The sequence below is a fragment of the Phycodurus eques genome, chromosome 6 (genome assembly GCF_024500275.1).
Source record: "Phycodurus eques isolate BA_2022a chromosome 6, UOR_Pequ_1.1, whole genome shotgun sequence".
Taxonomy (NCBI): Eukaryota; Metazoa; Chordata; class Actinopteri; order Syngnathiformes; family Syngnathidae; genus Phycodurus; species Phycodurus eques.
The window spans coordinates 27,627,640-27,643,534 of record NC_084530.1 but is presented as its reverse complement, the minus strand read 5'-3'; the positions used below and the strand labels follow the sequence as shown (position 1 = coordinate 27,643,534).

Below are 15,895 nucleotides of genomic sequence, written 5' to 3'. Positions count from 1 at the left end.
CCTTTCAGAGAACTTCAAATGATCTTGCATTAAATGGCAACGGTCACATTTAACAGTGATTAGTGTCCAGGGATGATATTTTGGCAGTAGTGATTTCAAATAATTATTTGTACAAATAAAGGCAGTGGCATCATAGAGCCGCCATCAGCAGTTAGGAAATGAATGCACACGGTCACAATTAAAATGCATCATTTGAAAGGTGGTGTTTGTTAAAATCCCTTTCATTTGCCAAAAGTAATCAACTCCACAGACATTGTGTAATTGTTTTTGTTGCCTGTTTTAAACCGATATTTATTCTGGCCTGTGTGTCGCTGATAACACAAAACAACAAAAGTTGCAAAATTGTGACTTCAAAATAGCATTTTCCTTTTGGAATTAAATTCATCTTTGAATGAAAAAAAAAAACTAAATGTCAAATAGCTCATATAATCAGTGGGTAAATAACATTTTCTAAAGTTAAACGCCCATCCAAGTACAGTGACCAGTATACACTGACAGTTAATTGTAAGTGACTATGTAAAATCAACCTCCATGTGTTTTAAATAGTTGTCTCTGTTTTCTCTGGCAGCAGATTGACAGTAACTACGAAATAATTGTTCAGCTTTTTAGGCCAAAAACATTTTCTGCAATTATCAAATAGGCCACTTAAGCATTATCTGATAAGAATTTAAAAAAAAGTATAAAAAATGCATTGACATGTCAACACTTATTTTTCAACATCATTGCGTCACATTTGTAAAAGACGTCGTTTCAACCCATCTGTCTGTGTTGTACTCCAAAGTGCAGTTTTGTTTCTGTCAAATATGAACCTCCAGTGTGTTGGCGCAAGTGGTGTCATTTTCAATCGGGTCAGCATCCATACACTGGCCACTGTTATTCTTTTCCTTCTTTCTATCTTTGTTTGCCGTCGCTCCATTCTTTATTTTTCTACTGACCTTGTTTGTTATTGGGACTCCGGGTTCATTTCATTTCCCGCCCACTGCTTTGGAAAACCTTTGCAGAAACCCAATACTGTCTGTCTAGGTTAAAACCACAACTGTTCAACTAAAAACCCATAATGTGGACTTGCTTACAAGTACAGCCAAAATGATTCATACCCTGGCCACATTTGGACTTAATGTTAATTTTGAATTGTTGAATCTGTAACTGACATGGCCACATTAAAATGTTTTCAGTCCTTTTTGTTGCGCTGTATGAATCGCATCAACATTTCTGGGTTGTTGTTCTGTATGACTGGCACCATGGTGGAATGAGCTGGCAATATGCCACCTTGGGAGGTAGTTTCAGAGTCATAACAGAAACCTTCACTACCTGTAAAAGCTGTCGTTCTTCTACCTTTTTCCCTCAAGGTCGCTGTTTTGTATAGAAGGTGCCAAAACTGAATGGCTGCAATTTATATATGAGACCTTCAACATAGTTTATTACAACAAGGAATTTATTTTCGTATACTCTTTCTATTTCAGTGGAATTGATCAGGACTTTTAATCAGTACAGTGCAAAAAATTGTTTGATTAAATTAAGTGATACTACATTAATATCAAACCAATTTTTGCGTGTATTTAATTCATTTTCCACAGTAGTCAGAATTTGTTCTAAGTTTTTTTCCCCTGAGTTAAAGAGTTGCATCATCAGCAATTAGACATTTGAAAGCTTTGGAGATATTACAGATATCATTACTATATAGTATGAATACTTAGGGGCACAACATTGAGCCTTTGGTAACCCCATAAGTGATCTTTAATTAATTTGAATATTCATTATTAAATTGCACATAGCGGCACGGTGGCCGACTGGTTAGAGCGTCAGCCTCACAGTTCTGAGGACCGGGGTTCAAATCCCGGCCCCGCCTGTGTGGAGTTTGCATGTTCTCCCCGTGCCTGCGTGGGTTTTCTCCGGGCACTCCGGTTTCCTCCCACATCCCAAAAACATGCATTAAATTGGAGACTCTAAATTGCCCGTAGGCGTGACTGTGAGTGCGAATGGTTGTTTGTTTCTATGTGTGCCCTGCGATTGGCTGGCAACCGGTTCAGGGCGTACCCCGCCTCCTGCCCGATGACAGCTGGGATAGGCTCCAGCACGCCCGCGACCCTAGTGAGGAGAAGCGGCTCAGAAAATGGATGGATGAAATATTGAAATCTGTCATCAAGTAACTTTTCATCCACCTGTATGTCAGACCTCGTATGTATTTATCTCTCTATTTTTTTTTTCATTAATATACCATGATCAAAAGTCTATAAAACCTGCCAGTGGTGAATTCTTTATTGTCTCTGTTCGTGGATATTCCCTCCACCGGGTCCATGACTGTGCTCTAAAGCCAAACTGGTTTTCACTTAAAAGGTGCTGAATTCAAGAGAGCCAGAGCCAGGTTTCCGCCTCATTTTAGACACAATCTGGCCACCCTCTCCATTTTGGAAGTGACTCCTCACTTTTATCTCATAAGACAAATATTACCTTTAATGACTCAATTTCCTTATAATTTCCTTATCGCCCCAGCCCCGTAATTAGGTTTCCTTTGTTTACGTTGTCATCCTCTGGTGTGGACCCTATTACACTGTTATTAGAAGCAACCAGGGACTCATGTGGGAAACTTGAACTTAAAAGCACACATTAGCACACATGTACAAACACACGCACGCACACACACACACACACACACACACACACTCAGAAGCAGCACTGGAAGTTATTTAAATAACGCTCACTGGTAGCACGATGAGTAAAAACCCCCTCTCTTCCGTCGTTATTACGCCCCCGCCCTGCCTCACTTCCCCTCTCTTCTTGTGCCTGTCACCCCACCGCCCTACGGAGAAGCTCAATCAGCTGAAGCCAGCGATTTCTAAACTCCTATCTTGCTCTCTGTTGGACACTGAGCCTAATTAATTGGCTCTTTTGTCCCCAAAGAGGAGTGGGGGGATGCAGAGGCAGTGGGGAGGGGAAATATGGAGGGAAAGAGTAGGGAAAAGGAAGACAGCGTAGATTTCTTTTTTTTCTCCTCTCGAGAGCCTCTTTCACAGAGATTCCACATATGTGTTGCGCCCTATTCGCCTGTGCCAAGGCAGGATCTTCACACAGTAACATGCTCTGATGCTACCTCCAAAATTCTCAGTTTACATTTGCACCCCCATTCTGTGTCATTCACTTTCACAAAGCCCACTGGCAAATGGGAAAAGCCAGTTTTCACAGGGAATGTGAAAGGGGCTCGAGTCATAACAGTAAAGCCAGCATTTTTTTTTCAGCTGTGACTTTCACACAGAACCGAGCAAAATGGGATAATTATGCAGTTGGTTTTATTTTAGTTTTTTTTTATTGGGAGGGGGGGGGGGGGTTCAATTCAATTTTCTTTCAATTTAATTACATTTATTTTAATGTTAAAAGTTAAATTTTTTTTTTATTTTGGGGTTAATTAATTAATTTAATTCACTCACCCAGACAAATTCAATGGTCCATGTTTATCTAGGCGGCGGTGGACAACCGGTTAGAGCATCTGCCTCACAGTTCTGAGGACCAATCCTCGGCCCCGCCTGTGTGGAGGTTGCATGTTCTCCCCGTGCCTGCCTGCGTTCCGTGCCTCCCACATCCCAAAAACATGCATGGTAGGTTAATTGACAATTCTAAATTGCCCATAGGTGTTTGTATGTGCCCTGCGATTGGCTGGCAACCAGTTCAGGGTGTAGCCCGCCTCCTGCCCCATGATAGCTGGCATAGGCTCCAGCATGCCCGTGAACCTAGTGAGGAGAAGCGGCTCAGAAAATGGATAGATGGATGGATGTTTATCTATAAAACACTCATTGGCAAGACCACCCATTCCAGCTGTTTTATTAAACTCTTCCATCCCAAAGTCTGTATAACTTGTGGTCGATCGCCTTTTCGATGTTCTGCCCCAAAAACTGGAAAGCTCTGCAACGAATAAAACTCATGTCATTGATTTCAGTGTCATTGTTTAAGAAGTTAAGAGGGATACTGTACATGATCGCTGGCCCTATATATTTTTTTTAACAATATGGTATGAGGCAATGTAATGTATTATGTAAATATACATTCAATTTATAACTATCACATTGTGCAATTTGTTGTATAGTGGACCGCCACTATTTGCAGGGAATAGGGACCGGCCCAGACGGCGAATAGCGAAAATCCGCAGATAATTGACGCCCATTGCAATTGCATTAGAAAATAAAAGCATTTTTTTAAACACAACATTTATTGAATAAGCAGAGATAAACCAAAAAATAGCTCCTCTGAGGTTTTATTCGGGTTTTTGAATTGTATGGTGGTCCCTATCAAATGCAGTCGCGGGTCCTCCACAGCCCGTAGTTTGCGCACCCCTGCGCCGTAACTTCAGTATTGAGCGAGCAGAGTAGAAAAGTGGGAAAAGAGTGGGACAAAGACAGAACGAGTAGGGGGCCGGAGGGGGTTAGGAACACTGATGAGATCCCACCCCTTCACCCTACCATGTGTCGCTATCTGTGCGAGCTAATGAGTGATGGATTAACCTAGGATCACCCCTGGCAAATTGAGATGACCTGGCAAACTTTCGCCTCCAACCCCCCAAAAAACTCCAAAACAACTTGCATTCCAGTTCAACCAAAATGATGCAAGCAGTCATGTATTTCACCAGAATGGAGACACACATCTTGTTTTCAAGCAGCGTGCGTGTGCCGCAGTCGATGACGAGCGTGTGGGTCGGTATCCGGTGCTGACCTCTGCTGACCGCGACCTCTTTGTGCAACTGTAACATGAAAAGCAAACTACATGGATGACACACAAACACCACCAGGACTTGAAGGCATCCATGCCGACTGGGCGTTAAAAAAGCCCTCATGACCTGAAGTGATGAGACACACACACACACACACACACACACAACCCTGAACCTTGACTTATATGGGAAAGACAAAGCCATTGGTAATAAATTAGCCGGAGCTATTCACCATCACACACAAGGAATTCCAATGACTTTGTATTTTTTTTTTTTCCAAGTCAGCTTGTTTGACGCAAAAATGAAAGTTTGATGCGTCGCAGATGCATTTGCTTTATGTTCTGTGTGTGTGTGAGTGTGTGTGCGCGTGTGTGTGTGTTCATGTCTTCCTACGCTTGTAAGGAAAAACTTTTATCTGCAGACCTTGCGAGATATATTTTGGCTTATTACATTCTGATGCTCACGATCAGTACAGTGGTGCTTTGAAAACTGAGTGGTCCCATGTATGGGTTTTTTGAGATATCGCCATTTGGTTGATGTTTTGCCTTGACTTGAGAGCAAAACATTGACATACGAGCGCTGCATGGTGGCAGTGAAGTCAACTCACTTTGCAACAACCAGCAGTTTGGCAAATAGTAAACAGTTCTTTTTATTGCCACTCCCAATTGAAATTTACTGTAACAAATAAAATCAGTTTTGCGGTACTGTAACAGATATTTGAACACAAACGGTGGAGCAACACGTACACATGAAATAACAAAACTCACAAATATTCTTCATCTTCTGCAAAGAACGGTTATTATTGCTGCTTACGAGTTGTGACATCTCATGCATATAGCTGTATGTCTGTATTATACTGCCCCCAGGTGGCCATGACGTGCACACCAGAAGGAGCAGCACAATTTCCACTATATCGAAGCAAAAAATGTGGCAGAAACTGTTTAATTCTTTACATTCTATTGAATTATGTCATTACTGTATGTTTTAAAAAATACAATATTATGGGAAAAAAAGCTGAATGAGAGTGCTGCTTTATTGAATATAAATGTTTAATTTAAAGCTTTTGCTGAAATTAATGTACATGGCAATAGTACTAGAAATGGTAGAAGTAGTAGAGGAAAAATAGGTAGCAGTATTTGTAGAAGTAGTATTTAAAGAAGTAGAAATAGTAGTTGTACAAATACTATAAATAAATTATGTCGTAGTAGTGGGAGATTTTGTAGTAAGAGTAGAAGCAGTATTATGAGAAGTAGTTGCAGAAGTAGTAAAAATAATAGTAGTTGTTTAAAAATTAGTCATGGTAGAAGTAGTACACAAATAGTAGAATTAGTCGTAGTTGAAGTAGGAGTAGAGGTGCCATAAGAAGTAGTATTAATAGCAGAAGTAAAAGTAGTAAAGTTGTATAAAAGGTAGTAGTAGTTGTACTCGTATATGTAGTAGCAATTGAAGAGAGTTGTAGGAGTATAAAAAGTACCAGACTAAGTAGTAGATAAAGTAGTAGTAGTAGTAGTAGTAGTAGTAGTAGTAGTAGTAGTAGCAGTAGCAGTAATAGTATAAATAGTAAAGAAGTAGTATTAACAGTAGAAGTAGCTGTAGTAGTCTTGGAATCAGAAATATTGGTCTAAGTAGCAGAATAAGAAGCAGTGTTATGGAAGTAGTAGTGGTAGAAATAGTCGAACTAGTTGTAGTAATAATAGAAGTACACTCAGTAGTAGTAGTAGAGGTACTAGTAGAAGTCATATAAGTAGTAGTATTTATAGTACATATAGTAGAGCAGTGTAAAAAAAAAGTTAGACATATAGTAGAGGTTGCATGAGATGTATGAATAAGTCAAATAGTTGTAATAGAAGTGTTAGTTGTAATAGTCGTAGTACTGAAAGTAGTGTAAGTGGTAGTAGTACTACCAGTAGTATTTTTAAGTATTAATCATTTAGTTCCTATTGTTATTATTTGACTTGAGTGGGGTGCGTTGTGCTTGTGGAGCCAAAAGGAAAGCGTGTGGGGTGTGTGTGTGATTGTGTGTTGTTTCGAATAACACGAAGAGTGTTAAGCTAAAGCAACAGCACGGTGTCGCCGCCTGTAACCTCATCCAGCCATTAATCACACGTAGCTGCGTGGAGCAGCGGCCTCGCGGTCCCGACGGTCTTTCACTCGCACTCGGTGGTCCCGTCGACGACTTGTGCGACTGTTGCCGGGCAGAGGTTTGTCAGCGGCTCGGACCTTGCGTCAAACTGTTTTATTTTTATCAGTGCTGCCGATGCTGTTTGAGCCACAAGAGTTACAACTGTAACAAGCTTGGCCACTGCCGCTCGTTTTTTAGTGTGTGCTGTGAGTGTGTCTGCTCATTATTGAGTGTGTCAATTCATTATTATCCTCAATATTATATTTGTTTTACAGCTAAGGGGTTTTGGGGGAAAGCACACGAATGATTGAGTGCGGACATAGATACGTGAGGTCCACCTGTGTGAGGTCCACCTGCGGTTATTAGCAGCTCATAGTGTATTTAAGAATTTACATTATCTGACTGTCACATTTAAAGGGAATGAGAGGAGCCTCTTTGATTGGCAGCGAATGAAGTCGGCTGTCGACAAATCCGCCGGGGTGCGCCGGTCTGCAAAACTACCAGGCCGGATTTTCGCCGGTCTTGAAAATAGAGCCCATGATGTTAAAACACATACAAGGTATGTTTGTGTTGCACAAGTACGTTCATTGGCTTCCTTAGGTACTCAGCATGTGTTTGTGACTCAGCACAAGTAGCCTATTAGTTGCTTTGACGTGACGTAGATCTGGAGGGTAAAACAGTTGTTTCCTATTTTAGCTATAAATGTGGCAATTGTGTCATTTCAAGCCGGCCAGGGTCCCTCATAGAGATAATGAGTGAAAGTTACGGTGCTTGTTAAGTGTTAAGTGTGACCCCATCTACTTGTTATCTGGCGCTGACTATTGATTACACACAAATGTCTGGAGCTCTCTCTCTCTCTCTCTCTCTCTCTCTCTCTCTCTCTCTCTCTCTCTCTCTCTCTCTCTCTCTCTCTCTCTCTCTCTCTCTCTCACACACACACACTTTTTGTGCCAAATCACAGCATGCATGCAACACCCGCCAAACCACCTCATTCACACAATTTATTCATTACACATGTTAATGATATAATGTCAGAATATCAGTGTGTGTGCACACTGTGTCCATGAAACTGCCTTGGACTTAACAGTTTGCAGCAATTCGGCTGATTTTCCAAGTGGATCCTAGTCATTGTTTGGGCATTTGTATGCATAAGAGTTGTCATTAACACACAAGCAGCTTACATTATAAAGATAGACTTCTTCACATATGTAGTTGGACAATGAGAAATGCCACAAAATAATCTCATGTGATCCAGTACAAGAGCTGTATGTAAAATGCTGATGAGATTGGCCATTTTTTTTTTGACTGACAGTGGCAGAAATATTGAACAAAATGCATTTCATTCAAAATGTAGAAATGAATTGCCTGGAAGCTCACAAGTCAAATACATCAAATGTGGAACACTTTGGACTTCAACCAAAATGTTCTGTCCAAATATCCCTAGAAAATCAAACAAAACTTCGGTTTAACCAAACCACATAACTCCATCAGACCAAAATCCGCTAGTTTAATGCTAACATGAAATACAAAACACAATGGGCTGGCTTACAAAACTAGCATTGATGTTACGGTGTTGTAACTCTTTTAAGCAACAACAACTTGTACATAAACGGTACAGCAACACATGTAGACCGACAATATAGCAATACAAATGCAAAAAAACTATCACTATTTTTTGCAGCTTACTGAGCAGTTGAGACCCTCTCTTTCGTGTATATACGTATGTATTATAATGCCCCCTGGTGGCCGAGGCGCACACACCAGAAGGAGCACAACGTCAATGGGAACTGAAGCATGAAATCATGATGCACAAATTGTTAAATTCTTTACATTCTATTAAATTATGTTATGACTGTGTGTTTTTATGGAGTACAATACAGTAGAGTGCAATTTTCATTAAAATTTTTTTTTTTTTTTTTTACAAATTTCGATGGTATTTCCATTCATTTCAATGGAGAGTTCAAGGCTCCAATGTGAATGCCAATTACATATACAAATTAGTTATGCCAAGCGGATGTACAGTAGCCGAATATAGCACAGCGTAATGGCTCATGGCTAGCATGAGAATGACCGCAGAGGCTTGCCAACAAACTGTTTCCTGTTCCCTTTCCATTATGTGTCGAGTAAAGTGAGTTGTTTTATTTCATTTTAGTTTTATAGTTTTATTTTACAGTACTTAACGTTTCTTCATACTCGTGGCTGCTGATGATGAATGATGAAATACAAATCACTGACAATGTCAATCAAATGTTAATGTATTCATAAAAAAACATTTTGCAAAAGTTCCTGGAGATTTATGTCAAGATTAGAGAAAGATGGAGCCAAAGATCCTCTCGGGCACAATTATTGTCAGCATCTTCCATGGGTGAGATGACCGCATTGTAAAAATGTGTCTTTACAATAACAACGTCGGTCTGGCCTTTGTAAAAGTTGAGTTCAAACACCAAGGAAAGGAGACAAGTACAAGTGGGAACGTGCCAAGAGGTGACACGTAACACGTTTCCTTCAGTGGCAGTCTGGCTCCCTACCAAACTGTTTCCCCAAAACAAGGACAAGGTTCCATTGCTGGGCTGAACACACACACACACACACACACACTCACACACGTAGATTCCATTACGTGTTGCTTGTATCCAAGTATTTGGGTCTCTGGAGAGCCTGTCCACCCATCAAGTATGAAATTATACACCCAAGTAAATCTTTTATCGGTCTATTTATGAAAATGTCTGTGAGTGGAGCTTTCTGCACCTCTGCCCTACTGTTACTTAAAAGTGAGGCTAATTTACATAACCACCGCCCCCACGCTGAATTTCTCCGCCCACAAACATGATCAGCAAGCCCGGGCAAAGGTCCACAGCCACTTTCAAGCTGCCTGAAACGCTGTCATGCCGGAAACGCCCTCGCGCCGCATGGTTGGGACTCACTTGTGATCTTGTCAAAGCCAAAAAGTAAGCAGAGCTGCGTTGAGTTTGAGTTAAGCGGTAACTGACAACATTAGCTTCTGTGAGGCGGCACATACTTGATGGCTCGGTTAAGTAGTTGACACAGTGGACGAACGTATTTCTATTTAGTCATGTGTCAGAGTCTAATGAATGAAGTGCTGCCTCCATGAGTGAAAATGATTTGATCAGCTTGTAAAAAACGTCTGCTTGCCTGTTCAACGCCCTAGCTCCACCCCTGATCGTCATGGAGATGAAATCAACACTTGCCATTGGCCCAGCAGTTTATGGGGCCCTCTCAAACAGGCTAATTTCAGCAAGACAAAAAATATAAAATTTGTCAAATGTTCTCCAACTGTTGATCCTTGGAGTATTTTGATGAAAGCACGTCCCAGACATGTTAGGAGACGGTTTTAAATTGTGATAAAAACTCACAATGTGTCGCCTTTAAACTAAAAAGACAGTAAATTGAAGAGACACATTCAATTTTAGGGATTTCAATGTGGAATTTTATTTAATTTTTGTGTCTTGTTGGACTGTTACCTAACTTTTGTCAAGAGCAATGAGAATCGTAAAAAGCTGTAGTAACACAAACATAAATTGAACCAAATGCTTTTTTGTCCTCTGCACTGCATACTGTATGAACTTCGTCCTCCATTTCAAAGCCCTGCTAGGATTGATCCTCAGTGCAAAACTTCGATTTAATCAAAACCCAATTGCTTCTGGAACGAGCCTCTTGACAGCTCCAAAATTCCTGCTTGGGAGCGATCGCCTGCCAAAACACTGACATTAATTGCTTCAAGATCCTCCAGACGTCCACACGCCGCACAAAAGCAGCTAGTTGTAACGGCCACCACTTTTATTTCATGCTAAATGATTTTGATCACGCGTCAGGGTCGTAAAAGTTGCAGTGCTCAATCACCAGCAGTATTTTGTTCAATAGGTGTTTGAGCCAGATGATAAAATACAGGATGCTTTTTTTTTTTTTTTTTTTTTTTTTTATAAATAAAAAAGAATAATGACAAAAATATATATAAATTATGATGGGATGCTGGTCAGCTTCCGGTTGCTTGGATTTCGAAGCCATTTTTCCCATAGGAACTCACAGAAATAGAAATGATCCTTTGCTTTGTGCAGACGTCTTCAGGTTTCCGTGCTTGTGTTGATAGCCTTCAGATGTGGCTGCAGGTCTGGTTAATGTTTGCGCGCTTCATAAAGCAGCATCCCCCAGCTTCTAAAGCGCTGCCGTGATGCGTTTTTCGGTCAAACAAAGCTGAGTACAAGCTGACTTGATCTGTACTTTGCACTGCATTTTGCTCCTTCGCTAAGAAATCAACATATCCATTCAGGCACTAACTAGTGGATATAAAAGGTGTACGCACCCCTGTTCAACTGTCAGACCAAGACAAAGCATTCTGCTAGAAAGCAAATAAGTGTCAAGAAAAGCCTACTAACAACAGCTGAACTTCATTTTCTGTTCATCAGAGGCACTTGAAATGGTGACAGGTGTGTGCTGACTCCCATTTAACATGAGTTTGAATATGATCGGTTCATTCTGAACACAGCCGTAGTCACACTTAGGTGGTCGTGCGCACTTATCTCAGTGGTTTATTTTTACTTACGCTCTCGAATTGAAATTGAGTTGTACAGGTTATAGGTCAAATTGAATTTGTACATCACCCACAAAAAAAGAATAGCATTTGAGTAGGGCTGTGTAGACTTTATTTCCACTGTAGCTTCCAGCAAGAGGAAAACATCCTTCCCATTTTCACTCTTCTCTGTGTTTACAGCTCTTTTTTATAAATTGATGTTGTCCGCTGTGCAGACGATCCGCTCGGCCTTCGCGCGTCTCTTTTAGCTCCCCACGCGGCTGACGGAAAGTCGAGCCAGCGGTCTTCTGTATGCAACGGTGAAGCCGTGGTTTGCGCACTGTTTTACCGAACATTAGCAGTGGTAGGCAGGCTGTTTGCGAGAGGCCTGTGGCGCAGCTTGTTGCTAATTCTGCTGGGAAATTATACAAATGGTTGCTCTGAAAAAGCAGCTGTTGCCATCATGGAGCTTGAATATACCGTAGCTCGAGACACAACTCTTAATCGGTGATTAAACCCAGCGATTCTCAAACGTTTTACACCTCAAACGTTACTTGGCTCTCAAAGTACGACGATCTTGACCGAAATTCAAATACAGTACCGTAAGATGATTCTGATTCTTTATCCTGTGTATGTTACTGCAGCTTAATGAGCAGTTGTGACCGTCTTCTTCATGTATACACATACAGTATGTATTGTACTGCACCCTGGTAACATCAGTGGAAAGATGCATGACATTTCTGTTCATTGCAATGGGGAAAGATGATTTTAGGTAAGAATGTTTTGGGTTATAAAAGCAAAAAAAAAAAAAAGATCCTAAGGCACCACCGTTTTGTTTTGAACGAGATTCAAACGCTCTGAATTTTGAAGAAACTCCTGCCTATTCCCGGTTGGCTATTTATGAATCCACTTATTTGCATTTTTTTCTGTACAATACTCTGGCAGTGCTCAGCAGTTCCTCTTAGAAGCCTTTCCTGCACTGTGCACATTTAATAACCCAAATGGATTCAAAAAAAAAAAAAAAAAAAAAAAGGGCAGGGATGGGGTCAAGGTGCACGACGGTCCTTCAAGATCCTTGTGGATGTAATCAGTAAAGTGCACTTGAATAAAGAGACGCTGAAGAATCATTTTTTTGGAGAAGCATGTGTAATGGATGGTGTGGTCCTAATCTGTTACGCACGATTTGGAGAGTATACAAATATATAACGTTGCTAGTGCTCATATTATATTATGGAAATATAGATTATAATTCGTAAAACACCTTGAAAAGGAATGATTTCAGTCGTGGTGCGGTGGCCGACTGGTTAGCGCCTCACAGATCACAGGTCATGGGTTCCGTTCTATTCTATTCTATTCCTGTGTGTAGTTTGCATGTTTTGTATGTGCTCGTGTGGGGTTTCTCTGGGTGCATTTAAAAAAAAAAAAAAAAAAAAAAAAAAAACATGCATGTAATGTTCTTTGAACACTCTAAATCACAGGTGTCAAACTCACGGCCCGGGGGCCAGATGTGGTCCTCCACATCATTTTATGTGGCCCGTGAAAGCAAATCATGTGCAGCTACTTCATGTTTATTGCTAAAATCCGTTCCAAAATGAATAATGTTGGGATTGCTTTTTTTTGTGACCACACTATTTTTTTTTTATAATTTGAACAATAGTTGAAGAAATATTTTTCCTTGACATCATATTTCAAAACTAGTTATCGCAAAAAAAAATTATGAGGGGACTATACATTTACTGAATATCGTTCCACTGTGATAATGGCCCTTTAAGGGAAACCATAACTACAATGTTTTACTTGTCTTTCAAACGACCATAGAGATTAAAGCCACCTTTTAACATTGTACATATACTGTATGGTTATGTATTAAGAAAGCATATTGTGACCTCCAGAATCAAACCCATTCTAAAGCTTTGGCGTAAACACACGTGAAGACGGAGGAGCATGTTCAACACCTGCCGTGTGTCACGTGGTGAGCGTGTGTGCGAACTGTCAAGCACGATTTCATCAGTTCACCTTTTTTTTTTTTTTTTTTTTGCTGCAGGGTGTGGCACAAATTTAAGAAAATACAGCAGTTTTTCATTTTTGAAATTCCCCGGGATCGCTACAAATATACTGCTAATTGGAAATAATCACGTGCATATTATGCATGTCAGGCAGAGGTGCACATATCAAAGAACTGCAATTAAATAGGCATAGAAATTGAATGAATAATGATCCAATTACTGGCACATATGAATGTTGACCTATAGCCAATGTCCTTTTATTTCCTGTGCAAAATAGCCAACTAATGTCTTATCACGACATAAATTACAGTATCATTGCCCATTCTTATTGGACATAAAAACATCATTAAGAAGTTAGCAATAATATTTTAAGCCTCCCTCAACCAGAGAACGATAACATTCTGGAGATTAATGTAATTTCCAAATATTGTTGTTATTTTGTATTATTATTACGATTACGCTTATGATTATGATTATTGTTTTTGTTGTATCATGTGTTTTTAATGCAGCAAATAATTCGAACTGTCTTTGTTTTGTAATTGTTGAAAGATTCCCTCGATGGACAAAAAAAAAAGAAACCACTTCAATAGTCAGCCTGCATCAAATTGAATAAAAATAATCTTGGGATTCCTGGAAATGGCTCGTTAACAGATGAAAAACTCTAATAAATATATAATAATAGAACATCAGAAATGATTGGCTCCAGCTCCCCGTGACCCTGAACAGGGGAGAAAATGGCTGGCTGGATGCATAACAGAAATGACTGTTGAAAATGTTTTACCATACACTGCATATTCATATATACAGTAGATAAGTATGCTATATAATGAGTACCCCATCAATAATCATGATATTCCTAATATTAATCATCATCATCATCATCAGTCACTGAGGAAGAAAATGGTCAAAACACAGTTTAACAGAATATTATAAATCACTATAATAACCAATAATAAAAATGATGAGAATAGTAATCATAAAAATAATAATAGTAATATTCTAATAATACTGCTTCGTAGTCCTGATGAATATTCATATTTCTAAATGTTCATGCAATATGAGGAAAAATGTATTAAAATAATATAGAAGCTATATAAATACACTACATAAATATATTTACATATAGTATATAAATGATTTATATCTAGTATACAAAGTAAAATATAATTTGATTAGTTTGATTACTGCTACTACTACCCCAATCATCATCATCATCATCATCATCACCTTATTCATATTAACGTTAGAAATACCAGAAAAATCCCACTCCTGCGTATAATAGGCTATGACTAAGGCAAGAATGAGGATTCTGAATAATAATAATAATAATAATAATAATAATAATAATAATGGGTTGTTTTCTTCTTTAAAATTGCAGACCGAAATAAAGCGATTCAAGTCAAGTCAAGATGTGAAAGAATGAAATGAGGTTGCGAGTACTTCCAGAGAGAGCGAGAGACAGAGAGAGAGAGAGGGAAGAGGGAAGAGGGAAGAGGGAAGAGGAGATGGAATAAGACGCACTCACCGACGCACTCGTTGGCCTCGCGGGCCGTGGCCCTCTGCCACGGCCGGTCGTAGTGGAAGGGCTTGCACCTGTCGCACTCGGGTCCCGCCGCGTTGTGCTTGCACTCGCACACCAGCTGCCCGTCGCGGTCCTTGACGCAGCGGGACGCGTGTCCGTTGCACTTGCAGCGGCCGCCCACCTGCAGGTCGGACACGGCGTAGAAGTACGAGTCCCGCGCCAGCTCCGAGTCGTCCTCGTTCTCGTCGCCGAAGGTGTGCAGCCGGCTGAAGGTCACCCGGATGTCGGTGGCCGTCACCCAGTCCTGGAGGACCGGCGAGTTGTCGAAGTCGTGCGCCGAGGGCCGGCCGTCCAGCGTGCTGAAGGCGATGAGACCTCCGCTCAGCGGGAACATGTCCGTGTGCGAGTCCGTGCAGATGGCCTCCTGCTCGTTCTGCTTGGTGATCGCGGCGCGGTTGGGCTTGTTGTACATCTTCCGGCACTGGCTGGAGTAGAACTGGAAGGGCAGCCACGTCTTGCCGTAGTCCATGGACTTGGAGATCAGCATGGACTCGGGTCTCGGCGAGCAGAACTGCAGGCTGACGTAGGTCACCTCGAACTTCTTGCCCAGGGAGAGGCTGAGCGTCACGTTCTGCGGGTACTGGATGAAGTTGTCCGACTGCCAGCACGTCAGGTTGTGCGGGTTGTTCAGGTCGGTGAGGTAGGCCGGGGGCCGGTTCCGCTTGGGGTCGGACGCGTCGCACGTGTGGCAGTCGCGGCTCCGCTCGTCCGCCTTGTCCGCCGAGCTGAGCACGCAGTAGCGGGCCGCGGGTCGGCCGCAGGTGCCGGACACCTTCACCTCCTTGCCGAACGCCGAGTTGACGAAGTCCGGGATGCAGCGGCGCGGGGTGCCGTGCTCGTCGTAGCACGGGTCGGGCGGGGAGCTTTGAGCCGAGAACAGAGGCGGGCCACCGCCCGCCGTGCTCCGCAAGGAGGCGGCCAGCAGCACGGCGAGCGCGGCGTCCAGAGCCCGGAACAT

General features: G+C 41.4%; 1 protein-coding gene across 1 annotated transcript in view; it reads right to left on the bottom strand.

Moving 5' to 3' along the window:
- The window catches only part of ntn1a (netrin 1a), a 54,153-nt gene extending 38,258 nt beyond the window's left edge, over positions 1 to 15,895 (bottom strand). Inside the window, exon 1 of the mRNA XM_061678639.1 lies at positions 14,881 to 15,895. Coding sequence (XP_061534623.1) covers positions 14,881 to 15,895 — 1,015 coding nt within the window. The remainder of the gene's footprint in view (positions 1 to 14,880) is intronic.